Source organism: Typha angustifolia, chromosome 15, assembly GCF_048772165.1.
Source record: "Typha angustifolia cultivar Huaian chromosome 15, ASM4877216v1, whole genome shotgun sequence".
Taxonomy (NCBI): Eukaryota; Viridiplantae; Streptophyta; class Magnoliopsida; order Poales; family Typhaceae; genus Typha; species Typha angustifolia.
This window is the reverse complement of record NC_133253.1, coordinates 1,311,211-1,334,026: the sequence shown is the minus strand read 5'-3', so window position 1 is coordinate 1,334,026 and position 22,816 is coordinate 1,311,211. Positions and strand designations below refer to the sequence as shown.

Genomic DNA, 22,816 nt, shown 5'->3' with positions numbered 1-22,816 from the left:
ATTATTTTGGATCGTGCGATAGTTTGGTCCATTGAGGACCGACTGAGGAGATTGGCTTAGCAAATGGGGAAAGTTGGAAACGAGGAGGTAACTAGACATGAAGGTGATTGGATCTGAATTGAAATGGCAATAGCTGGCGTCGGTGGCAGAATCACATGGGAGGCGTATGGGATAAGAGTAACCGGTATGATTACCGCCCATCACGCGGAATTATGAGTAGCGAGTGAAGTGGAAGCGAGAGTATCGGCGGGGAATTAAAGAGTTGGCTTCAGAAACACGTCACCAACTTACATTTTTTTAAAAAAAAATTATTCTAAATCCATCTCATAATTATTATTATTATTATTATTATTATTATTATTTGATAAAGAAGACAATTATAATACGGACGCAAAATATTATTATAAACACATCAAGTATCTAAACAAGTGCCATTTGTATCAAGTGGGAATATAATCAATCTAGAAAGAAGTAAATGCTCCTGTTCTAAATTAGTTTTTCTAAATAAGTGAGAAAAGGAAACAAGATTTGTCAAAAGAGATCTGAGAATTAGTTTGATTGCCCATTGTTTAGTGCTTTTTGTTGGAATTAAATGAAAGAAAAAGGAAAATTGCATATATGATATGTAATCTAGATAGGTCAAAAGAATATTTGGGAATGTAGACCCTTACTACTTTCCGTAGTCTAGAATGTATTCCAAGAGACTTCAATAAGTAACATGTTGATATAAACTATATTTACTTATGGGCTGTCACTAGTTGATGATCAAGATCGATATATCGATGTTTCGGATCATGCACCGCCACCATATGTCACGTGAATCCGATATAAATCAGTTCTGGGCCAGGCCGAACCCGATTACGTCCGGATCCGAATTAGGCTTACCAGGCCCAACCCGATAATGCTCGGATCCCAGTTGGGCTGGCAAGGCCCAACGCGATGTTTGAGTTACTTGCTAATGAAATATGAGGAGACAAGTGACGGCATAAAACTCTCAGAATTAACATAGCCCTGCCCAGTACTGTATCTATTGCAGATATGGTGCAGGATGACAGAATCTACCATGGATTCCAACAAGATCTCTTTTTAGGGAGGAAGCTTTAATTCCATGCAGGCCCAATCCCAACTGTCCTCCACACTGGTGTCAGTTCCATAAAGTCAAACTACACTGGTACACTTATCACTTATTATATATTCTTAAAAGAGAAAGAGAGAAAGATAGGCCTACCAATCTATATGCCTGACCCACTACAACCTCACCTACAAATTAATAAAAGACAACAGTTAGAAAAAGATGTGCATTAACTCATTGGGATCACTTCTTCGGCTGCTGCTGCTGCTGCTGCTGCTGTAGCTTCCCAGAGGACTTCTTTCTGCCAGGAATACACTTCCCTCTCACTCCTACTCTCTCCTCCTCACTCTCCACCATCCCTTCACCAATTGCGAGTCTTGAGCTCCTGTTCATATTTTACATCACATCAACCATTAAATCCTCCTCCGTAGAGAGTTTTTATTTCTCTAATACTTCAACAAGTAAACCACTTGACTAACGTAACTTGGTATGTTACCATAACGAGGAAAATGTGAGCAGAAGCATTGGTTGTGGCATATGTCACGTCTAAGGTTTTAACTGGAATTAGATATGTACTACTACTATTTGTTTAGCCAACAAAGAAGAGAAAGGGGAAGAGGAGTGAGTGAGTACCTTTCTTCGTTGTAAGAGTTGGATTTCTTAAGGGAGGGCTCTGGTGGACCCCTACTGCCCTCCACGATGCTCCCACTAAAGTACTCCTTATCCTCCACCGGGAGGTGACGGAACCGAGGGTTCTCCGCCACGCCTCGCAACTCGTCCTCCTCCAGAGCCCGACTGGCGAATCGACTCACCACACCGCGGTGCAACCCTCCGCTCTTCCTCCCACCGCCAAGTGGCGACCCGACGGCTGTGGCTGGGCGGCCCTTGACAGCACCTGACCCGCACGTGATGAACTGGAGCAGGACCGAGTTCCGAGTCGAGCCTGGTTCACCCACCGAGTCGCCATCCTCGAACCGCAGGATCGGTGCGGTCGCCGCGGTGGGCTTGTCCGAGGAGGAAGAGGAGGGAGGCGAGGCGTCTTCCTCCATGGAGAGCTCCATTGGACGGTGGTGGTTGGCCCGAGCCTTTCCCGGGTTCTTGACTCGTTCGATCCCCTCCATCGAAGCGCCTCGGGAGAGGGGGCTCCTTGAGGTGCCGTTATTCGCGGTATAGTTACTGCCGTTGTCATCCTGCTCTTCTTCAATTGTGTCATGTTCATCAACTTCTTCCATTTCTTCTTCGTCGTCGGCCTCTGCGTATTGCTTGTGGGTGGCGGATAGCGTTTTGGATACCCGAAGGTGTTGGAACCGCTCTGAATTCCGGAATCAACTAATATAATGTAAGTGATAACATGCAGAAAAACCCAAAAATAAATTAAAAATAAATGGCGAGAAAAATGGAGTAAGTGGGGTGACCGGAACAGCCCGCAATGATCTCGGAGCCCTTGAGGACGTACTCTGCGCCGTCCGATGGGTAGATCACGTCGTTCTCGGACAAGTCGTTCCACACGTACCCATTCTTATAGCTCCTTCAACCACATATAAAATTTCTTCACATAAGAAGAACATCTTACGATAACACCCTGGGAAGTTAGATTTTTTTTTACCTCTTACAAGACCAGGAAAACAGAGCAGGCATGCCTTTGCCTCTAAGAAGAGTGAGTCTATCCATCACATCTATTTAACACAAAACCACCAAAAACTTCACAAAATTAGTGCAGGGAGAGAGAGAGAGAGAGGAGATAATAGAGAAATGAACATAGAAAAATCTAACCTTTGAGGCGAAGGTGTTGATTTGGGAGGTGAGGGAGCTCCATGAAATGGGGGTGCTCCAACTGCCCATTTCTACTAAGGTAGTACACGACTTGAACTTTTCTCAAAGGCCTTGTAAACTTTTGCTGTTGTTGTTGGTGGTGATAGCCTGCCCTTACTCGATCTGGACTTGTCTCCCTACTACTTAGCCTTCTCCTCCCACCATTAGCTTCCATCTCCACCACACTAACCACCATAAACTTCTACTAGAAAAAGGAGAGAAGAGGATGGAATGGGAAAAGAAAGGAGATGAGAAGAAAAGGTTAGGCAGAGGAAAAGGTTGGTTGCTGTAAAAAATAGGCAAGACAAGGTAAGACAGGGGGATGGGGCAGAGACAGAGAATAGAATCCACGTACAAATTAAGTCTCCATCCTAATCCTTTCCTCTGTGTGTGTTTGTTTGTCTCTATCTCGCTCTTTTTATAGCAATGGATGCATGGGATAAACTGGGTTTATGGTCGCCACTGCAGTATCTCATACAGTCTGAGCTTGGCCAGTGCAATATGGTGTGCTGAGCTTTGACATAGAGCTGGGTAATATGTGTATTTGGTTAGTGGTAGCCCAGCTAGCTATAGTCGAGTCTAGTCCATTGTTTGTGTGACATATTTGAGTACATTACGAAATCATAACGTAGTATCACTAAAAAATTTATACCACTGCAGACCATCATAAAAAGGTTAAATCTATAATATTATTTTCATGTACTTAGATCCTTTCTCACTGTAGACCCTTTCTTCAGCTTATGATCGAACTCCGATGGCTATAAATTTAACTCTAACCAAAGTTGCTCAAATTAAACATTTGAAGAAGGCATAAGAAACTATTTCTCGATTCAAATCTTAAGGATGCATAAAGAGATGAAGTAGATCACTTGCCTAAATATATAAATGCGATGGGAATAATGCTCCTGCCTAGGGGAACGAATATTAATGGATGGGGGGGCAAAGACAGGAGGAGAGGAGACTAGAGGGGCATCAGACGGCTGACATCGCCACAGGAAATCCATCACCGTGGCATGGGCTCGATCCAAGAGCCTGCACATTTAAAGTTCCATGGGGTGGAATCTCTCTGCTCCTCCATTTAATGTTCGCCATTGCAGAGACCTGTGCACATGGCTGTGAACAACGTAGTACATGTACATGTTTCTCCTTCTCCGTAGTATGGCCGCGTTGGGTACTTGGGTGGGGTAACTCTTTAGCCTAGCTCCTTTGCTTGCTAGTTCTTGTGTTTTTCTCTCCACTTTGTTATTTTTGTGACTAGTCATTTTCATACGATTGCTTTTGTGTAGTAAAAATAGGAAAAATATTCAGCTAGCAGTACTGTAGCTTCTCAGGGCTTAATATGCACCTCAGACAATGCTCTGAAAGCTGTAGGGGGCCGGAGAGCATAGATGCAAGTTTAATGCAAATTATTTTAGATATATATATATATATATATATATATTCGTGTGAATAGCTCTACAAAGAGATTAAAAGGGTCAAAAGGATAAGAACCAAGGCACTATTCCTCATGTGAATGGATAAGAGAGGGGATATTTTACAATGAAATGGCAAAGCTCCCAGTTAGAGTAGGAGATAATCTCTTTGTTATAATCTTTTTAGCTACTTGGCAAGCATTGAGGATAATAGCCTAAATCTCCCTTTTGCAATAATGGAGAATCCCTTGGACTGATGCATGCACCCATGCAACTAAGAATCCAAAGGAAAGTTCGATTCACAAACAGTGAGATTTCGTTCACATGCATAATGGAATGGTGGAAGACCGACCAATATTCCAATGCGGAGGAAGAAGACATGTATAACGCGATAAAGGAGATGACATCGGAGAAACATTAGATGCGACTCCAATGGCGTTAGATTCATGATGCTTAGCAATACTAAGTGAAGGAAAGAAACAAACGAGAGTTGGAAACCCAACGAGAAACGAAAACTGCTCGATCGTAGGGTCAGAAAGGCAAAGAGTGGACACTTTGGATCCTGTGCTCCTCCTCCTTCCTGCTGCTAAATATAACCCTTTGATGTGACCACCTCGAAGACCTATGCACGTTACCCAACTCACAATCCCTCTGTTAATGTTAAAGCTTGTATATATATATATATAGATATATTTCTATTTACCACGCCAGTTTATACTGTATACTGTATGCTGCATAGTATAAAAGAATGGACAAGTTGGACGTGATCTTTGTTATATATGCAGACGGACAGGATTTCTTGCGGGAATCACGAGGCTCGTTCGCATCGATAATACTGGGATGGGAACTGCTTTCCGGTCAACTGGGGCCTGGGGGGATATGATAAGCTTTTTCCGACTGTATCCGGTTCGAATCCGACGCCGCGAATGCATAAACGTGGCGAGATGTAATTCGTTAAGAAAACTATAATGTGGAGGATGAAGTGGACAGGGAGAGGTTAGGAGGGAATCCAACCAACGGTGCAGATTCCTCCTTTCCTCGTCTGTCTCTTTCTCACCCCCTCTACCTCCTCCCTCTTGAATCCCGTCATCGTCTTCCTCTCCCCTATAGCCCACGCGAGAGAGAAAGAGAGAGGGAGGAGAAGGATGCTTCTCGGGAAAAGGCCTAGGGCCCCAATGCGGAGGACGACGAGCATGACGGAGTTCTCCGCGGGGGATCTCGCGGACGAGGGGGCCGCGATCGGTGACGAGTCCCGCCGCCAGAGGGATCGGAGGGAGGCGGGGAAGAGGCCGCCGAGGAGCATCCAGATGAGGAGCGAGAACAACCTCGCCTCCATGTTGGAGACGGCGCAATTCCTTAGGGCTTGCGGCCTCTGCAAGCGTCGCCTTGGCCCAGGACTCGATGCTTTCATTTATAGGTATGGATTCAAATCTAGTAAAAAGGTGTTTCCTTTTTTGTTTGATTTGATATGTTATGATCCAATTTGATGTTAGGATTGCAGGAATTTGGAACTTTCTTATATATGGAAATTCTTCGCTCTTTAGTGTTTGTAGTATATTTGCTTCAATTCTTATCATGCCATTGATTATATTATCTCTCAATTTTAAATATCTTGGTAGGATAGTTGCTATCTATTTAATGCCTATAACACTTGTTATTGCACAAAAGAAAGAGCAATACTTTGATGGATAAAGGTGATTCCAAATATCTGGCACTTGATGGAATAAATTTTGATTATGTATCAGAGTGTTGGTTGGAATTTGTTGAAGTTTATGATGATTGAACGCAAAGGCAGGACTTGAAGAACATTGGGTTGGCTAAGGACAGAAAACATTATTATAAGAACAAGCAAGCAAGGAAGATTCATGAGGCTGGTCAGTTTGGTCATGACAAAATGCACTGGGTAGTTATTGTTTCAATCACAGACCAAAGTCAAAGAGATGGATTAATGCGTATGTATGTCATCCCATTGTGTGATTCATCGATATAATTGATCTTTGAATTGCTTTTGCTCTCTAGTTTAGCTAGTACTTTCAAATTGAGTCTCATTTCAGCATTCCTATTGAATTGTTATTGCTCTCAATTGCTCTTGGATTCTTTTTCCCAGCTATCAAACTTTCTGAAAGCATACCTCAATAAAAATAGTCCATGCCATTCTTAACCTCCTGGTTTCTTCTTGCAGGGGTGAAATTGCATTCTGTAGCCTCGAGTGTCGGCAGGATCTCATGAACCAAGATGAGAAGGAAGAGAAGTGCTCCACTCCCTGACATCTATGAGATCTGATGTTCCCTTGGTAACTGCCGGATCTGAAGTTAATCGCAACAATGAAACAGTTGCTGCTGCTTAGATTGAGCAGGGATCCTCTCTGTAGAGTATTCCTTACTGCAAGTATTACATGTATTCGTATGTATAAACCTTGAGGCAAAATAAACTAGATGTATTTATTGTTTTAGTTGTCCAGAATCGCATAGCATCACTCAGTCAATCCTGATGCTATTATTGCATTAACATGTATCTTCTTCGCAATGAGAGGAAATACAAGATCTCTATGGCCCAACTCCTTAATCTTGAGCTTTAGTTAATTCTGAATGCCCCTAAGACTAGAAAAGTTTGTTGGATTTGTCATCTGCTCTTTTGTCTTATAGCCACTTTTCTCCATTAATTGCATGACCAAGTTCTTCTTACTGTGCTTCATCACAAGGAATTAAATGGAATTATAGTATATGTATGTTTCTATAAAGGCTTGCATTCTGATAAAGAAAGGTCAATCATATTTCCCTTTGATTCTAGGTTGGGGAGTTTGTTCATATTTCCCTTTGATTCTAGGTTGGGGAGTTTGTTCTCCTTGCATGAAGTGCTCCATGAAAAGCACTGAATTGATCCATTTGTCTTCTGGACCTCCCAGTTTGAGAGGTCCCACTATGAAGATGCCCACCAGAAAAAAGAAAAAGTTCTTACTTTATCTAGAAGCCTAATGTCAAGTTGCTCTCCTACCTTCCAAGCTCCATAGCCCATTTCATTGTGATTCTCAATTTTCTTTTGTTATATAGTAAAACTAAGAGATGGAGATTTGAGTAAGAATCTATTAAAGAGTCAATCAGAGGGAAGTGGAGCTTGGCATCTATTGGAAATGTGGGGGGAGAGAGAGAGACAGAGAGAGTAGTGATTGGCAACGGGAAAAGGGGATGATTCCAAAGGGTTATTTTCTTGCTCTCTTTTAGGATACTCAAATTACAAGCTTTAAACTTCGAAAATGAGTGGAAAAAACTCTTTTTATATCCTAATGCTCTATGGCATTATTGAACACGAGATCAGGAGGACAAAATGCAAGTGGGGGTTGGATAGAATTTGGTGTCTAATTATTTCTTGCAGGTGCAGGGTCCCCCTCGGCAAAATATAATCTAATAAATACTCATCTCGTGTCTGTTAGCTATTATTATTTATGATAGCAAGATATATATATATATATATATATATTGCATCACTATTATTCTAGAGAGACCATTTCAAAGATGATTGATAAAAGTCTTATTCGACACTAAGCGATACTAATACTATTGCATAACAAAGCTCAGATCGATGTTATAGTATTTAAAACTAGATTCTGTGGATAAAATAGAAGTTAAAGAGTCCAAAATGGAAGCCAGAAAGTGGCTTTTGGATAGAATAATAAATAGTCGCTCGCTTTCGAGAAGATGAAGCGGATGAGAGACACATGGTTTTGGATAAACTAACCTCTCCCAGACATTGCAAAATTCTTGCCCTTCTTCTTGTTTCGAGACGAAGACTTGGGAATAATCAATGACTCACATGACCCAAATCTATTATCGATTTAGACGATGAAGTCAACGACCCAAATGAAAATTAAGAGTTGCGTTATAAAATAGGGGCAAATTTTACTCTACCATTACAATATACAGAGCGTATCCAGATCCACTTAAATTGGGGAAACACGAGGAAGGTTCTTTTTGCACATATACCCCTGAATGCTTGCATATTTACAATGTTTACCTTTACATATTTATGGGGAGCTTTAAAATCAAATGTGGTGTTTTTTGAAAAAAAAAATAAGGGAGAGAGAGAGAGAGAAAGACACGGCTAATATGTCAACAAACGAGAGTTTTTTATTGGCAATAAGACTAGAATATAATTAGTGATATGCAAATAAACCCGAAAAAAATATAAATATTTTTGGAGGGGTATACAAGTAAAAGAATTTAGAAAGCACCTGAATATCTTCCGTCTCCACAGGACCACCAGCGAATCGCGTTTCGTGACACGTGTCCAACCTCATCGTTATCCTCTCCCTCTCCTCTCCTTCCCCACTCCTCCTCTGCTGCCACCGAGCAAACTTGCTTAACGTAGCAATCTCTCTCTCTCTCTCTCTCTCTCTCTCTCTCTCTCTCTCTCTCTCTCTCTCTCTCCGAAACACTAGCTCGGTACCTCCACCTCTCGCTCCGCCGTTGATGGCGGAGATACCCTTGGCCGGCCTTGTCGATCTCCGCCTCTCCGTCGCCTCTTACAAGCTCGCCCCCCCTGCGCCGCCTCCGCTCGCCGTGCGCTGCCAAATCTGTCCGAAGCCAAGACCATCGCCTTCCCACGCCATCTCTCGCCCCGCCCTTGAACTCTGCTCCACTGTTGGTACTCAAAATTACACTCTTACCCACCATTATTTCTATTTTTGAACCATATGGATTGGATCTTGGTGTCCTCGCTGTTGTTGTTGTTGTTGCTCATTGGTCGTGTTGTCGTGGTGGTTTCGGCAGAGTGCTCCGACGGCAGCGTCGTATACCAGTTCTGCGATGCCGCGGAGTTGACGCGGGAGGTCGAGAGCAGGGTTTCCGAGAAGGATTTGGATGGAGATTTCGGCGAAATCGATCAACAAAGGGTGGATAGATTCGATCTTGGATCAGAGGGGTTGATGGCCGTGGGCGGTGAGGAGGAGGAGGAGAAGAAAGAGAAAGTTGGCATCTTGGTGATGGAGAGACCAGAAGGAGAGGTCGCAGTAGCAAAAGATGGAGAATTGGATAAGTCTTTGGAGGACCAAGAAAAGGATAACATGAAATGTACTGTAATAACCGCTGATATGGAGAATTCTGGTTCATTGGTAGAGGAAACTGAAAGAAGTGGGGGTTTAGATAGTCATCGGTCAGTGCAACCTACGACTGTTGACATTGGGAATTTTCCACCAGAAAAGGTGTCAGTGGAGTTTCTGGATAATGGTAGGGAAGCTAGTGGTACTCCACAAATGCAAGATTCAACCTTGGGTTTGAGTAATCCGGAAAAGTCAGAAGACCCAATTGATTTCCAGGAAATGGAACCGAGTTTCAATGCGGACATTGAGAATAGAAGTGACTCAAGTCATGGAAGTCCCCTTGTTGAAGGGTCTCTGTCACAAACTAATATTGTTCAGGAATTAGTCGATCAGCTTGTAGAAGCCTCTGTTGTTGAACCATCAACATATCAAAGTAGTGACCCACAAATGGGAGTGGATTCGGGAGTGGATTTGGCCGGTGAGGTACTTGTGGAAGTGGGGAGTTCAAACATGGATATTGAGGAGAAGGAAATGTCAAGCAATGGTATTTCCCTTGTTGAAGAGCCTTTATCATCTGGTGATCTTAGTGGTATCCAAGAATGTGCCAAGGAGACAACAGAAGCCTTGGTAGATGAAGGAGAGGAAACAGAAGGGAAGATTTCTGAAGATGCTATTTCTTCAGATATCACTGCTGCATCAGATCTTGGCCTACCGGAGAATTTGGAATCAAGTACATCCATTTTAGAAGATCAAGCTGAAGAGGATAGTGAGCAGAACTCAATTATGGTATGTTTTAATTTCAGTTGTATGTTATACATGTGATGTGCTTTTCTTTTCATTCTTCCTCTCTCTCTCTTGTCTTCCTTATATCAGTTTGAAATCGTACTATCTCCTACCAGATTCTTTATTTCATTGGAGATCTCAAAATACATTAGTCAGAAGGAATCTTCAGCATTTACAGCTTATGCAATTAAAAACAAATTTTATGAAGCTATTTGTAAATAGAATGGGGAAATGTAATGTGAAGATTGTGAAGGAAAAAAAAAACATATGGAACATCACCATGTCTTGTTAATAACACTACGTGAAACTTTTTGTGGAAGAATAAGCTTGGTTTGCTTCCTTAGCTTATTCCTTAAGTACTTTCTTCTTTCTTATGGACGGTTGATGTTAGAGCTTCTGGTAATTTGTAGGAACAAATTAGTGAAGGGGCGGAACAGAGTAATGAAAGCAGTGAGGGTGAAAGTCCCAACAGGTACCTTTTGTTCTATTCATTATGACTTCCAAGTGGTTTATAATGATGGTATTACAAGCAATAGATGCTGTAACATCTACTGACTAGCCCATGTGAATGTGCTTGAATATCTTTACTGCACTTGAATTTGCTCCATAATTCTTTGTCTTCTTTTACTTATCTACTCTGATATCAAACTAATGAGAATAATTTACATGTGTCTAGTGCTCTTTTGCTATTAGTGAGCTATCTTTCAATCAATTAGTTTTTCAGTGTGTGATTTTTATCCAGGGTGACTCCTGTGTCAATACCGACCCTTTGCTTAGCTTCAGGTGCCGCAATTTTACCTCACCCTTCAAAGGTACTCCTGCTAGTCTTATAGAATTACTGCGATCATTCTTATCCTGTCATGCAGAAATGGAAATACAATTTTACTGCTTTCAATTTCAGTTGTGAAGAATCATTCGACATGCCCTTTTTGTATTTGGAAACTTGTGTTATGAAATTGTATTAATAATGTATTTTTCGGCCTATTTTATTTTGTATTGTCAAGTATCACTTTTAATGTCTTCCTACCTGTTATCCCTATAAGTTGGAGAATTTTTCAAGAAAGAACAGACATCTCTAATCTACCTGTAGAAAAGCTTAGCGCTTCACTAGTTTGTCCCCAACTCTTGCAGTCTTTGTAAGACATTGTGCTGTTTTCTTGACTGCTAGATTGAAATTTTTGATTCACTTGAAATAATGTATATAGAGTTCCATTAACAGGCCCTTATGTCTCTACTTTAGTACGTGGAATGTTAACTTGAGTTTGAATAATGATATGATAGAACTTTAATGATCCAGTAGTCGAATCTCTGAGGAACAGGGAAAAAAATAGGAATCGACAACACGGAAACTTTGCTATATTTGTTATAACTCACTTTCTTCGTTATCAGTAAGATAGTGTGTTATCATTCTTCAAAGAGGTATAAATGGAAATATCATGCTTGCAAATTTGACCTCATAACAGGTCTTATTTACTACTAATCAACTGGAACTTTAGTACCTGTTGGCTATTTGATCAGTTGTGTTACCTTTATGTCTGATGACATCTAGAGCAATTACTTTGAATGTTCTTCTCAACCACAAGAGAGTCTCATGAGTTATGGTCTTCGATGTTACACCTGCTTATCCTGATGTTTGTATGATCTTTCCTGATTTACATGCAAGAACTTCACAACGCTGAGGAAATTGTATTTTGAATTCACTAAAATCTTTGGATCATTTTGGCCGATGCTAAAAATGTCAACTTTAAGCAAACTGCTACTGTTCACATTATGCATTATGCCATATCATGGAGTTATATATATTTGCGCACTTCATCTTTCCAACTTATATATATGTAACAAAAATTAATTGTTTTTCTTACACCTTAATTTTTTTTTTTCGGAGTTAGTAATACAGAATAATAATTTCAGGCATTGACAGGTGGGGAAGATGCATATTTTGTGGCATGTAACAACTGGTTAGGTGTAGCAGATGGAGTTGGTCAGTGGTCTCTTGAAGGTATTTTCTTTCTGAAGGAATGTATTAATTATGGTTTGCTTCACTTTTGAATGCCATAACATCAAGTGTTGGATTGCCTGGAGCAAATGGCTTGCCTTCTTACAACATCTTCTAGATGCTCTCTGGAAACAAATAAACTTTAGTTGTTGTTTAACTTGTCGTTAGATAATTCGTGCAGTTTATTATGGCAAAATGCTTTGGTTGTGCTTATTAGAATCTGCTGCTGCTTCTAAAGCTGATGATAATGATGAATCTCCACAGGAATCAATGCGGGGTTGTATGCGAGAGAACTAATGGAGAACTGTGACAGATTTGTTTCGGAGAATAAAGGAGTTCCAGGATCTAATCCTGCCCAAGTTCTCTGTCATGGTGCTGCTGAAGCAAACTCTCCCGGGTCATCCACTGTTTTAGTTGCCCATTTTGATGGCCAGGTATATGTCATCAAGAATTTGTGACTGGTGACTTCTGCATCAAGCTTTGTTTGCCTTCCCTCAGTAGATTAACTTATATACTCATTGTCAATGGCACATAGGTTCTTCATGTAGCTAACATTGGGGACTCTGGATTCCTTGTGATAAGAAATGGCACAGTTTTTAAAAGATCCACCGCTATGGTCTATGGCTTCAATTTTCCACTTCAAATTGAAAGGGGGGATGATCCCTCAAAGTTCATACAGGTACAAACAGTTATGATCCTACTCTGGTTAATAATTCATTATATATGAGTGCAAGTTTGAGTTGATTGAATTGCTGTCTTCAATCTCCCAGACTTACACTATTGATCTAGAAGAGGGAGACGTAATTATAACAGCAACAGACGGCCTCTTTGACAACATTTATGAGCAGGAGATAGCTGCCATAGTTTCCAAGTCATGCGAAGCTAGCTTCAAACCTACGGTAAGTTTAACTCTGCACTTAAGTATTTGTAGGTCTATTCTAAGTTCATTCTCTTACATGTTCATGGTATCAACCAGGAAATTGCGGAGTTCCTGGCAAAGAGGGCACACGAGGTCGGCAGATCGGGATCAGCGAGGAGTCCGTTTGCCGATGCAGCTCTTGCAGCTGGATACCTAAACTTCTCAGGAGGCAAACTAGACGATGTAACCGTAGTCGTCTCCATTGTCCAGAACTCCCAACTTATAGCTTCATGAATCTTTATTCATGTACTCTACTCTCAAAAAAAAGAAAAAAGAAAAAGAATCTTTCTTTCTTTCTTTTACAGAAGGAATGTGATGACTTTGAAGAACACGTTATAATCATGTAAGTTATTTTGTGAACTATACTTACAATTTTTGGTTGTTATCTAAAAATTGATCATTTTGTTTCAGTGCTAATAGAGAATATGCTTGGATAAACAGATATCGTTAATAACATCCTCATAAGCGAAAGATAATCCTCACAATGCAGCTCAAAATGAGCAGTAATTAGACATGTCACTGAAGAAGATAAAAAGAAGATGCAGTACTCAAAGGTCTTAAAGATAATAGTAGAAAACCAGAGCTACTGTGACACTCGCAAGCAGAGTGAAGGTTGGAGCTGCAAACTCCATTGCAGTTGATTTTGCTGGAGAGGGTGCTGTGATAGGTGAAATACCTCCTGTTTCTCCTTCCATGGATGGAGAAAGAGCTGAAAGACCCAGAAAGATGTCATCAGATTGGTAATACTACATCAGCTTGGAGGTAATTAATGATAAGATCATATGCTGGTCATCCTTTATGAAGATCAAATTGGAAGTATACTCGTTGTTGGATTCTTCTAGTCTTGTCATCAAATAAATTATTCTCATGCTCACAAGGGTGTAGACTTTCTTGCAAATGACCAAAAGAAAGAAATAGAAGGAAAAACATGTAAGCATTAACTAGGAAGCAACATACCAGGAGATGCACCAGGCACACCAGCAAGAGAAACTGAAAGATAAAAACAGAAAAAAAAATTGAGCAAACAACTAGCAAAAGATAAAGAGGAACAAAAAGAAAATGCCTGAATGGGAGAAGAACACTCACTGTTGCACTTGCTAAAGGGAGGAGTGGAGACCCCACAAGCAGAGGGGAGTGTCAAAGCCTTAGTCAAATTGAGACTAACCCCAAAGTCCTGGCTCCCCTTGAAGATCTCACAGAGGCAAGCCACTTCCTCCTTGACCACTTTCTTGAGCCCAGAGCAGCAACTCGCCTCAGGCTTAGCCACCTTGCTCCCTTCCTCCACAAAGGTCAGGCATCCAGCCAGGTCAAGCAAGGCAGAGGTGCAATCCATGGAAGGCGAGGGCGCAGCCACATCAGCCCCATCAACCCAAACGGCTAGAGCCAAACAGAACAAGAATACCCATACGAACCTCGTACCACCAACCATATTGTTATGATGTAACTTAAGAGTGGTTAGAGAAGAGGGAGAGGTTGTGATGAAGAGGGAGTGGAAGGTTTTATAATTAGGAATGGGGACTCTTTGGACAAGATGGATGGTATGATGGGTGAAGGTGATAAAGCCTAAAGGCAAGGCACTTGGGGCACTTGGGGTCTGGATACCAGCTTTGAGAAAAGGTCATAATCTTTTGAAAGACAAAAAAAAAAAAAGATTTAATCATTTTAGTAATATCTATGTGGGAGTGGGCATGCGAATATGCAGAAAGAAGGATTCTGAATTTGAGATGTGGTTAGGCTTATAAGGTTTTACCTCCATTACAGTTTGTGATAGTTTGAAGCTAGTTGATACCAATTCCAAATAGTAGAATGTGAAGTCTAGCTTTAACCAAGGACAGTCGACATATAGAGAGAGAGAAGCAATCTTTTGCAGATACTTGGTAAATGAGTTGAATTTTTTTTTAAAAAAAAGCATTTAAAAAGTTGTGGAAAAAATAGTACTCTTTAAACTTTAAAGGTTTAGGCCCACATTGGCTTAGTGGAGAGTGGATTTCGGGAAAAAGTTGTTCAGTGCTATGCTGCTATTGCTAGCTTACGTTTCTATTATGACATGCTTAGCTCAACCATTCTCCTCCACTATTCTTCATTATAACTATTTATGATAAATAATGGCCGTGCCATATGCACAGACTTTACCAACCATCGGCCATCGATCGTGCCGTAAGAGAAGGAAAGGAAAAAGTAAGAAATACTCATCTCGCCTTCATCTTTGCGGTCGCTAATAGTCCCTTGTTGATCAGCGACAAGTAGCTCGACGATCAAGTCAATGGTAAGCGATAAAACTATTAAGAGGGGTGCCACACGACACTCTCGTACCACGTGTCGGTACGCCGCTAACACTCATGCCGGTCAGCACCGTCATTCATGTTCATGATGAACTAAAAAGTTTTTTGGCTTAGGTTTTTCTTTAATCTTACAGCATATAATTAACTTAGGTTTTTCTTTAATCTTTCAGCATATAATTAACTTAGGTTTTGAGCATGAGATTAATTTGCCATTCTAACCAATGCCCTGCATTAATCAAGCAAAAAGAAGTCCTCCACAGAGATACACAACCAAACAGTAAGCAAATCAAAGGAAAATGATAGCATTTGTTTCACCTAATACATTGAGAATACTACTATCTAAAGAGACACATACTGAGTGAAACTAAGCCACCAAGTTGACTACTATAGCGAATGCCATACTAATAATAACAGCTAGGTTGGTCGTTAGCTTAATTGCGATTGAGGGTGCCGGAGCTGGAGCTTCAGTAGTCGCAGGGGACTGAGCAGGCGAAATAGTTGGCGCCGGTGCCGGCACTGGAGATGGCATTGACGGGGCTGCATTACATTAACAATTGCTTAGTATTGGAGTTTTAATTTAATGACAGGATTATTGAGTTATAACTAGTTTTGCAGGCTTAGTATTATGTATTCATAATTATCGATGATCACATGAAAAGAAAGTACAGTAAGTTTTGCAATTAAGATCAAATGCAATATCTGTATGAAAAAAGGAGACAAGTCTTTGTTGATAACAGGAAAGACAACCAAAGATTGTTGTGATAAGATTTCCACAAGCAACTATAATAACAATAGATGGCAATTGGCAAATCAAGGAAGAGTTATTAGCTGTTTCAATTCTTTCCATAAATTCCAATTAGAAAAATTAGAAAGGCTATCAAGGAAAGATTTAGCCAATGATTACGATCTTTTATGGGCATTTAGAATATTTTGGTGATAACTAAGGCTGTAAAAGGATTATCTTTTTTTCTTCTTCTAATTTTAAGGAAAACAGAGAGTGGGAATTCAAAACTAGTTGAGAATCTTCTTTTCTATCAGAGTAAAAAGAAGAAGACATTATTAAGATCATTTAAATGAGCTAAGAACTTTAAAAACAATTAGGATCGTGTATACCAGAGCAATTATTCAATGGAGGAGTCTTCAGTGAACAAGCCTTGGGCAGCCCAAGAATCCGAGTCATATTGAGAGACACGCCGAGCGACCGTGCCTCCACGAGGGCGACGCAGAGGCAATCGGGACTTTCGCCGATGACCTTCTCGATGCCTTTGCAGCATCCCTTTCCCGGGCTGGTCGTCTTACTCCCTTTGATCACATAATCTAAGCAATCCATCATGTCGTATATACCAGCGAAACACTTGGATGACGGCGAGGGAGAGGGAGAGGGAGAGGAGGCAGTGGCGGCGAAAACTACGAAGGCCAAGATGGCCATAAGAGTTGCAACCCAGATTAGCTTAGCCATATTGGTAGTGAATAGATCGCCAAAAGATTTAAAGAGGAATAGGGAGGAAGATTGAAGGTAATAATAAACTGACTATAAATAGAGAGAGAGAGAGAGAGAGAGAGAGAGAGAGAGAGAGAGAGAGAGAGAGAGAGAGAGAGAGAGAGAGAGAGAATGTGATTTGCTCAGTATGAAGCAGTTATGGAATCCCGGGGTTTGTTTTGATTCGGAGATCATTGGAGGGTAGCGTGACGAATTCAAATAATCAAGTTCGGTAATTCTCGCGCGTAATTAGTGTGGGCTAAAGAGGCCTATGAAGGCCTTTCGTTTCACTGGGCTTGGGCTTTTCCTTATGGTTAGAAGCGACGCAATCCTCTTTCCAGGATTGGTTAGGAAACTAGTGGTAATTGATTGAATTCTAGTAGCTAGATGAGATTATACATGTCACAATACTCTTTACTCTTTTCTTCTTGTATTATTTGAACTTATTCTTCTAGTAGAAGTACTGCTAATTAAGAGGATTCAACATACACATAAAAAAATGAAGAAAAGCATTTATTTATATACTAAAGGCCCCCCAAATTCTTTTACATCTCTGCAAGATAACACGATGGGATTTGCCTGCTCTACTAAGTCTTCAGCTACTAAATTATACATGCCAATAGAAGAAGAAGAAGGAGAAGAGGAAGAAATTAAAAATAAAATAAAATTAAAAAAACAAGTCATACAGAAGGAAAAGAGTATTTACTCCTTTCCCCACCCTCTCTAGTGAGCTCATTTGTACTCAAGGATCATGTTATTCTCAGGAGCCAGGCCAATGCAAGCCCTCAGGATGTTCTCCAGCATTGCCCTCTGCTTGGATAGTGCATTCACCACAGGTGTTCCTGGAGGTACCTGTTTCAACCAGCCACACAGTATATCAATTAATCTATTTATCAACAATATATCATGCAAGCCAGCAACTAAAATCCTAAAATGAGCACCTAAACATTCACAAACTTACAAGAGGAGCCTTGGTGAGGTAACTCAAGATAGTAGCCACTGGATGGAAGGAATGGAACTTCTCCTACAACCACACAAGAGAAGAGCATCAGTACCACCAATATGTGCCAGTCCTCAGATAATAACAAGCAAGAACAAAACTGTAAACCCATCCATTTGTACCTCCCCTTCAGCTTTCAGCTGAATCCTGGAACTGAGCTCAGCCAGCAGCACCAAGTCTAGTATGATAGGTGCTGCAAGAAGGGAATCCTCACAAGTGTTGTGAAGAACAATGGTGCTCCTTCCTCCCATGAAGATCTCAGATGTGTACTCATCCATGGCTCTCTTGCTGTCTCCGACATACGGCACGTACTGTGCGAAAGCAATTAAGCAGAATTAGTACAACTATTAATGAGCAACATGCTGATACAAATACAATGTGTGAACAAATTGGGCTAGTGCCAAACCTTGATGACAATAACATGGTCGGGGTGCTCCCCTGGCTCATAGAGGATGCCATTGCTGGAGACCATGTCATCCACCACATTGCTCTTGGAGATCTCCTTCGACCGGAAAGTTTGCGGCGCAGAGAGGTTCATGCCGTCATTGTTCCCCAAATGGTTGTAGCTAACAATCGACGTCGGCTGGAAAGATGAATCAATTCAATTCAGGTTCAATTCAATTCGCGCAAAAGAATCTCACAAACAGTTTGCATTCGATCAAGAAATCAAATTTAGAGACCTTAATTCCAGCTCCAACAAGAAAATCCACCAGCACTGACTTCATCTTAGTCTGCCCGCTCTTGAAGTCATCTCCTCCAATAAGACTGTTCCTCTTGATAGCAAGATCAATCAGCCCTGCAACCTCGTCAAGATTAAACACAATCAACTCATGACCATCCGCAAAAACCAAAAAGGCGTTAATCCCGCAAATCTTACCGGGCACGAACGTATTCTGCGGGCTTCCGTTGACGAACGGAACGTTCTCGAGGACACAAGCCAGCGCATACAGCGTCGACGGAGAAATCTCGGCCTCATTCTTATCTAACGAGGCCATGAGGTTCTCCATTGTGTCATTGAGCCCGACGACAACATTGCTGTACCTCTCGGTGTTCGCGGTCCACAACACCACCACCTTATCCACCTTGTTCTTCTCCTTGAACTCCCTATCACCAAGAGAGATTTTAAAACACATTTCATATATATCATATACATACAACTAGCTAGAAAAGAAAATTAATTTATGTCTAAAATATATATCACCTGATGTCTTTGATGATCTGTTGGACTTGGTCCTTCTTGGAGCCGCCGATGACGTGGTTGGCACGTGAGCCCTGGTTGGCGGCGATGAAATCCGGGTCGTAGATTCCGGGAAGAGGGACCATGGGCTCCATGTAGGGCCTGAGCTGCTTCTGGAGGTCGATATCCAGGACTTTGGCCCTTGCCATGGAGTCCGCCAGGTTCATGTTACTAATATCCCATCCCCCAAAGATGATATCGTCTGGGTTAACCTGCAATTCGTACATCGATTCACGTTCTTCCACTGCTTCTTTCTTTCATTTGTTTTTTCCTTTAATGCTTTTTTAGATAAGAGGGGGAAAACTTACCATGGGAAGGAGGCTCTTGAAAGGGGCGTATATTTCTTCCCCATTAAAGCTTCCAACCCTGATACTGGAAGCTTGGGTGAGTGATCCAAAATAGTTCGCCCGCTGCACCTTGTCCTTAGTAACCCATGAGATCCCCCTATTTACCATTTTAACACAAAAACAACAAATACTCAACAAATAAAATCAAAAGAAAAAAAAAAGAATTAAGGAACCACTTACTCTCTATTAGCAATGACCCCCGCTGTTAGAGTAGATCCATTATTCCCACCCCAACCCACAAGCATCACACTGTGGATATAAACATAAATCATTACAAAATAAAATAAAATAGAAATGTTTATTTATTTATTTATTTATTTATTTATTAATGAAGAGAGTCAAGAGTGTGATATGAGGTGTACCCGAGCTTGGGTACACGGGTATCGGTCTTGAAGTCGTATCGGACGGTCTTGGGCTTGACGATCCACTGATACGATCCATCGCGGCTTTCGTGTACCAACTCGGTAGTCTCGTAGTTGTACACCGCTTCGATCTCTTCCTCACCGTATCTAACGTTGGGGCTCTCTACCTTAAACTTCTCGATAAACATCCTTTCTTCTTCCTCAATTTACTCCTCCCTCTTCTCTCTCTCTCTCTCTCTCTCTCTCGCCCCTCTTTCGCTCTTTACTCAGTAAAGATTGCTAGTACCAGGCACCTATTTATAAAGAGGCCGTCCCACACGTGGCATGCTCCTACTGGTCGGAGCCCCTAGAAGCACCGTAGACGACTCCACCGTGCGATTCCTCCCTGTAGGAGGATCTATGCGGACGCTCTGTGGACGGTGGATACGAGTCGGGGGTCCGATAGGAGCTTCTCCAATCTCCATGCAGGAGCCACATGCAGGAGGACGCCTCATCCCACAGCGTTTTTTAAAAAAAACTACGGGCGTGGGCGCTCTCGAGTCCGCCACGTGGAAGATTCTGGTGTGAGGCGGAAGGTCCTGGAAGGGGAGTAACGGCGTCACTGAGGCGTTACGTACGCATGCGAGGGAGGAGGTGCCACTTGGCAGATGGGTTTACGAGTAAACACGTGGTGGACATGAAGCGAGACGAACAGTTGGGGCACCCACTTGGCACCGCATGGGTCCCGCCCACTTAGAGAAGTGTTATTTGTGACTTGTGAGTGAGCTTTACCTGGTTTTTGACCGGATACGTTCTTAATTTCAAAAATTAAGATTTGAGATCAATTTTAATTTCTTTTATAGATTATAAGCATGTAAGATAATTAACAGGCTAGATTAAAAAAAATAATATTTCTCTAATACTCTCCGAAAGAAATAGACCAGCCTAATTATAATCTCTCTTACTATGGTTTTATTTTAATTATGATTGATTAAATCAAAATTAGTGATAATACAATTAAATATTTTGGGAGAAAAAACCATCAAAATATTAATATGAAATCTCTCATCGTATCCTAGATTAAGAAGTAAAATATCTGATGATAACTAAAACGAAAGTAGTAGAGAATCTCTCACTTTCTTCTAGATCTCTCTCTCTCTCTCTCTCTCTATGTTTCTATCATGAGTCCCACCTCTATGAATTAATAGTAAGACTCTCCCACTCGTGTCTTCGTCATGTACACACCAAGACATAAATGTGACCTGCTTAATTGGCCGAGGGTCTCACCGTAGCCACACAAGTCAGTTTGTGGTCAGGTGCGACCGCAAGGAAAGGGTGTGGCTCACAAGAGCTCAGGACTAGGTGGTCCCATCCACATGTACCAATCAGCTATCAACAATGAACAGTGCCTGCCCCCTCAGTCACACCACACCCCTCCTAGTGTCAGGAAAAAAGAGTGGAAGTGGAAACGAAGTGGAAGTGGGGACTGGGGGGGAGTCACACTTTCTTCCCCTTTCCCTCTCTCCTTTTACCCTTTTACCTTTTTTTTTCCCCTTTTCCCATGGCAGGTCGTTTTTACCTTGTCATCTTTAGATACTTCAGCTTGTCAGGGAGAGATAGCAAAGGGTACAATAATGTCATCCTTTCTAATGACTATTTTGAACACGTGAACCTGGAACTGTGTTATGTTTGTTTTTATCTTTAATATTTAATACACAAAGAGACATTCTTGGTTTTTTTTTTTTTAATCATTCATGAGCCCAAAATTTACATATAAGTTAATCAAATGACTAACACTCTCTAAATATAAAGACACTTAGGTATTACTAAATTTTTAACTATCTAGTCTAGGCTTTAAACTATATGCGTCACCAAACGATTGCTTTAAACAAAATACCACTAAGATCTGCTCTAAATCGTCGTACTACCGAATTACTTTTCTAAACTAACCACTAAACAATTTCTTCGTAATATTATTTGAGGTTAGAATCGAATTTATGACCTTAGTTATGGAGAAGGTACCTATTAATTTTACTAGAGAGACAATCTTGTTTGCAGGATGGTAAGAGTTATAGCCACAAAGAATCGGAAGGCCTTTTGGTTTACATCCAACAGCCCAGATGCATGGCAAATGAGTAGGGTTGGATTGGGCTGAGCTGGGCTGTATCTAAACTCCAATCCAACAAGCTTCATGGATGGTCATGGTAGAATTAACTAAACAAATCTTTGATATTGGTCTTCTGACCTTCTTGGCGTTGACTATTGAGATCTGAGAATGTGGTAGACACCGTTCTCTATCACTGTCATCAAACTTAATGGTTGTTAGTGGAAGCTAACTACTCTTTTAAATTTAGATTCTGTGGATAGATCAAATTTCTTGCTGCCAATTAAGGCTGATGTCGTTGCCTTCGATTCAATTAATTACTCTCATAACTCATCTCATTATTATTGTTAGTATTCTCCATCCATCCATTCTTTTTACAACTACACATTGTTTCCTTGTTGGAGATTTATCATCATCATCATGCAGACGTCTTCTTTCCAGAGCCAAAATAAATTAGGTTAACAACTTCATTTAATCTACTAATGCACCTGTGTCCATAACAAAGATGTGCAAGCTTTAATACGATAAGAACTATGCTTGAGCTTTTTAGTTGACCATCTCTCTCTTTCTCTCTCTCTCTCTCCAGATATATCAATTACACTCATAAACTTAAGTATTTGCGAATATGTTTTTTTTAGTTTAAAAATTCTACATGAATAACCAAAAAAAGGTGTAAAAGAAATTTATTCATTAATCAAAATTATCGAATAACCAAACCAACCTAAACTGGAGTCCAATCCCTTTCAGGTAGCTTGTGGTGGTTGATCGGGGAACCAAGTTAGTCATAAATTATATATGTCCACGTGGACATATTGGGTCCCGCACTCACTCATACTGAATCTAAATGAATATTTTAATATAATTAGCCTGGGAAAATAATATCTTGCATATTCAAATGAACTAATAAAAGCTGGAATCCCTCTGTGATACTTATTATTTAAAAAGAAAAGAAAAAGAAAGCTGGAATCCAAGTATCTTGATTTCCATTATGAATCA

General features: G+C 40.9%; 6 protein-coding genes across 7 annotated transcripts; 2 read left to right on the top strand and 4 right to left on the bottom strand.

The window, feature by feature from the left end:
- Window positions 1-659: 659 nt before the first annotated feature.
- LOC140779009 (protein SOSEKI 2) lies at window positions 660-3,750 on the bottom strand. Its single transcript, XM_073123945.1, has 6 exons — window positions 3,240-3,750; window positions 2,846-3,086; window positions 2,679-2,748; window positions 2,488-2,600; window positions 1,706-2,384; window positions 660-1,457 (listed from the first exon to the last, which is right to left on the bottom strand). Exons 2-6 carry the CDS (start codon window positions 3,078-3,080, stop codon window positions 1,316-1,318), a joined length of 1,239 nt encoding a protein of 412 aa, XP_072980046.1. The 5' UTR covers window positions 3,081-3,086; window positions 3,240-3,750; the 3' UTR covers window positions 660-1,315.
- A 1,536-nt stretch (window positions 3,751-5,286) lies between these two features.
- On the top strand, window positions 5,287-6,853 carry LOC140778659 (FCS-Like Zinc finger 6-like). The gene is made up of 2 exons (XM_073123477.1): window positions 5,287-5,713; window positions 6,479-6,853. Exons 1-2 carry the CDS (start codon window positions 5,442-5,444, stop codon window positions 6,561-6,563), a joined length of 357 nt encoding a protein of 118 aa, XP_072979578.1. The 5' UTR covers window positions 5,287-5,441; the 3' UTR covers window positions 6,564-6,853.
- Window positions 6,854-8,720: 1,867 nt separating this feature from the next.
- On the top strand, window positions 8,721-13,439 carry LOC140777661 (probable protein phosphatase 2C 71). 2 transcript variants are annotated; one of them, XM_073121929.1, is made up of 9 exons: window positions 8,721-8,937; window positions 9,063-10,117; window positions 10,525-10,586; window positions 10,857-10,926; window positions 12,026-12,113; window positions 12,375-12,544; window positions 12,646-12,789; window positions 12,881-13,009; window positions 13,087-13,439. In XM_073121929.1, the coding sequence occupies exons 1-9, from the start codon at window positions 8,763-8,765 to the stop codon at window positions 13,261-13,263; spliced, it is 2,070 nt and encodes a 689-aa protein (XP_072978030.1). In that variant the 5' UTR covers window positions 8,721-8,762; the 3' UTR covers window positions 13,264-13,439. The 2 variants fall into 2 exon arrangements, with proteins under 2 accessions (XP_072978030.1, XP_072978031.1); XM_073121930.1 differs by having other exon boundaries at window positions 8,792-8,933.
- A 34-nt stretch (window positions 13,440-13,473) lies between these two features.
- LOC140777662 (non-specific lipid transfer protein GPI-anchored 11-like) lies at window positions 13,474-14,831 on the bottom strand. Its single transcript, XM_073121931.1, has 3 exons — window positions 14,116-14,831; window positions 13,987-14,019; window positions 13,474-13,738 (listed from the first exon to the last, which is right to left on the bottom strand). Exons 1-3 carry the CDS (start codon window positions 14,456-14,458, stop codon window positions 13,587-13,589), a joined length of 528 nt encoding a protein of 175 aa, XP_072978032.1. The 5' UTR covers window positions 14,459-14,831; the 3' UTR covers window positions 13,474-13,586.
- A 1,567-nt stretch (window positions 14,832-16,398) lies between these two features.
- Window positions 16,399-16,770, bottom strand: LOC140778337 (non-specific lipid transfer protein GPI-anchored 4-like). Its single transcript, XM_073122998.1, has one exon. It carries the CDS (start codon window positions 16,768-16,770, stop codon window positions 16,399-16,401), a length of 372 nt encoding a protein of 123 aa, XP_072979099.1.
- Window positions 16,771-17,291: 521 nt separating this feature from the next.
- LOC140779551 (inositol-3-phosphate synthase) lies at window positions 17,292-20,011 on the bottom strand. Its single transcript, XM_073124668.1, has 10 exons — window positions 19,738-20,011; window positions 19,556-19,624; window positions 19,337-19,472; window positions 18,993-19,240; window positions 18,669-18,895; window positions 18,472-18,587; window positions 18,198-18,374; window positions 17,914-18,102; window positions 17,753-17,815; window positions 17,292-17,643 (listed from the first exon to the last, which is right to left on the bottom strand). The coding sequence occupies exons 1-10, from the start codon at window positions 19,923-19,925 to the stop codon at window positions 17,524-17,526; spliced, it is 1,533 nt and encodes a 510-aa protein (XP_072980769.1). The 5' UTR covers window positions 19,926-20,011; the 3' UTR covers window positions 17,292-17,523.
- Window positions 20,012-22,816: the final 2,805 nt, after the last annotated feature.

Excerpts from the sequence above, each read along its gene's own strand:
- LOC140779009 (XM_073123945.1), bottom strand. The coding sequence starts at position 3,080 with ATGGTGGTTAGTGTGGTGGAGATGGAAGCTAATGGTGGGAGGAGAAGG. Across the intron at positions 2,749-2,845 it reads TCAACACCTTCGCCTCAAAG|ATGTGATGGATAGACTCACT; the intron begins GTTAGATTTTTC and ends TGTGTTAAATAG. Across the intron at positions 1,458-1,705 it reads AACTCTTACAACGAAGAAAG|GAGCTCAAGACTCGCAATTG; the intron begins GTACTCACTCAC and ends AAATATGAACAG.
- LOC140778659 (XM_073123477.1), top strand. The coding sequence starts at position 5,442 with ATGCTTCTCGGGAAAAGGCCTAGGGCCCCAATGCGGAGGACGACGAGC. Across the intron at positions 5,714-6,478 it reads CTCGATGCTTTCATTTATAG|GGGTGAAATTGCATTCTGTA; the intron begins GTATGGATTCAA and ends TTCTTCTTGCAG.
- LOC140777661 (XM_073121929.1), top strand. The coding sequence starts at position 8,763 with ATGGCGGAGATACCCTTGGCCGGCCTTGTCGATCTCCGCCTCTCCGTC. Across the intron at positions 8,938-9,062 it reads TGAACTCTGCTCCACTGTTG|AGTGCTCCGACGGCAGCGTC; the intron begins GTACTCAAAATT and ends TGGTTTCGGCAG. Across the intron at positions 10,587-10,856 it reads GAGGGTGAAAGTCCCAACAG|GGTGACTCCTGTGTCAATAC; the intron begins GTACCTTTTGTT and ends ATTTTTATCCAG.
- LOC140777662 (XM_073121931.1), bottom strand. The coding sequence starts at position 14,458 with ATGGTTGGTGGTACGAGGTTCGTATGGGTATTCTTGTTCTGTTTGGCT. Across the intron at positions 14,020-14,115 it reads TCCCTTTAGCAAGTGCAACA|TTTCTCTTGCTGGTGTGCCT; the intron begins GTGAGTGTTCTT and ends TTTATCTTTCAG. Across the intron at positions 13,739-13,986 it reads TGTGCCTGGTGCATCTCCTG|CTCTTTCTCCATCCATGGAA; the intron begins GTATGTTGCTTC and ends TGGGTCTTTCAG.
- LOC140778337 (XM_073122998.1), bottom strand. The coding sequence starts at position 16,770 with ATGGCTAAGCTAATCTGGGTTGCAACTCTTATGGCCATCTTGGCCTTC.
- LOC140779551 (XM_073124668.1), bottom strand. The coding sequence starts at position 19,925 with ATGTTTATCGAGAAGTTTAAGGTAGAGAGCCCCAACGTTAGATACGGT. Across the intron at positions 19,241-19,336 it reads TCAAGAGCCTCCTTCCCATG|GTTAACCCAGACGATATCAT; the intron begins GTAAGTTTTCCC and ends TACGAATTGCAG. Across the intron at positions 18,375-18,471 it reads TTGTTGGAGCTGGAATTAAG|CCGACGTCGATTGTTAGCTA; the intron begins GTCTCTAAATTT and ends TCATCTTTCCAG.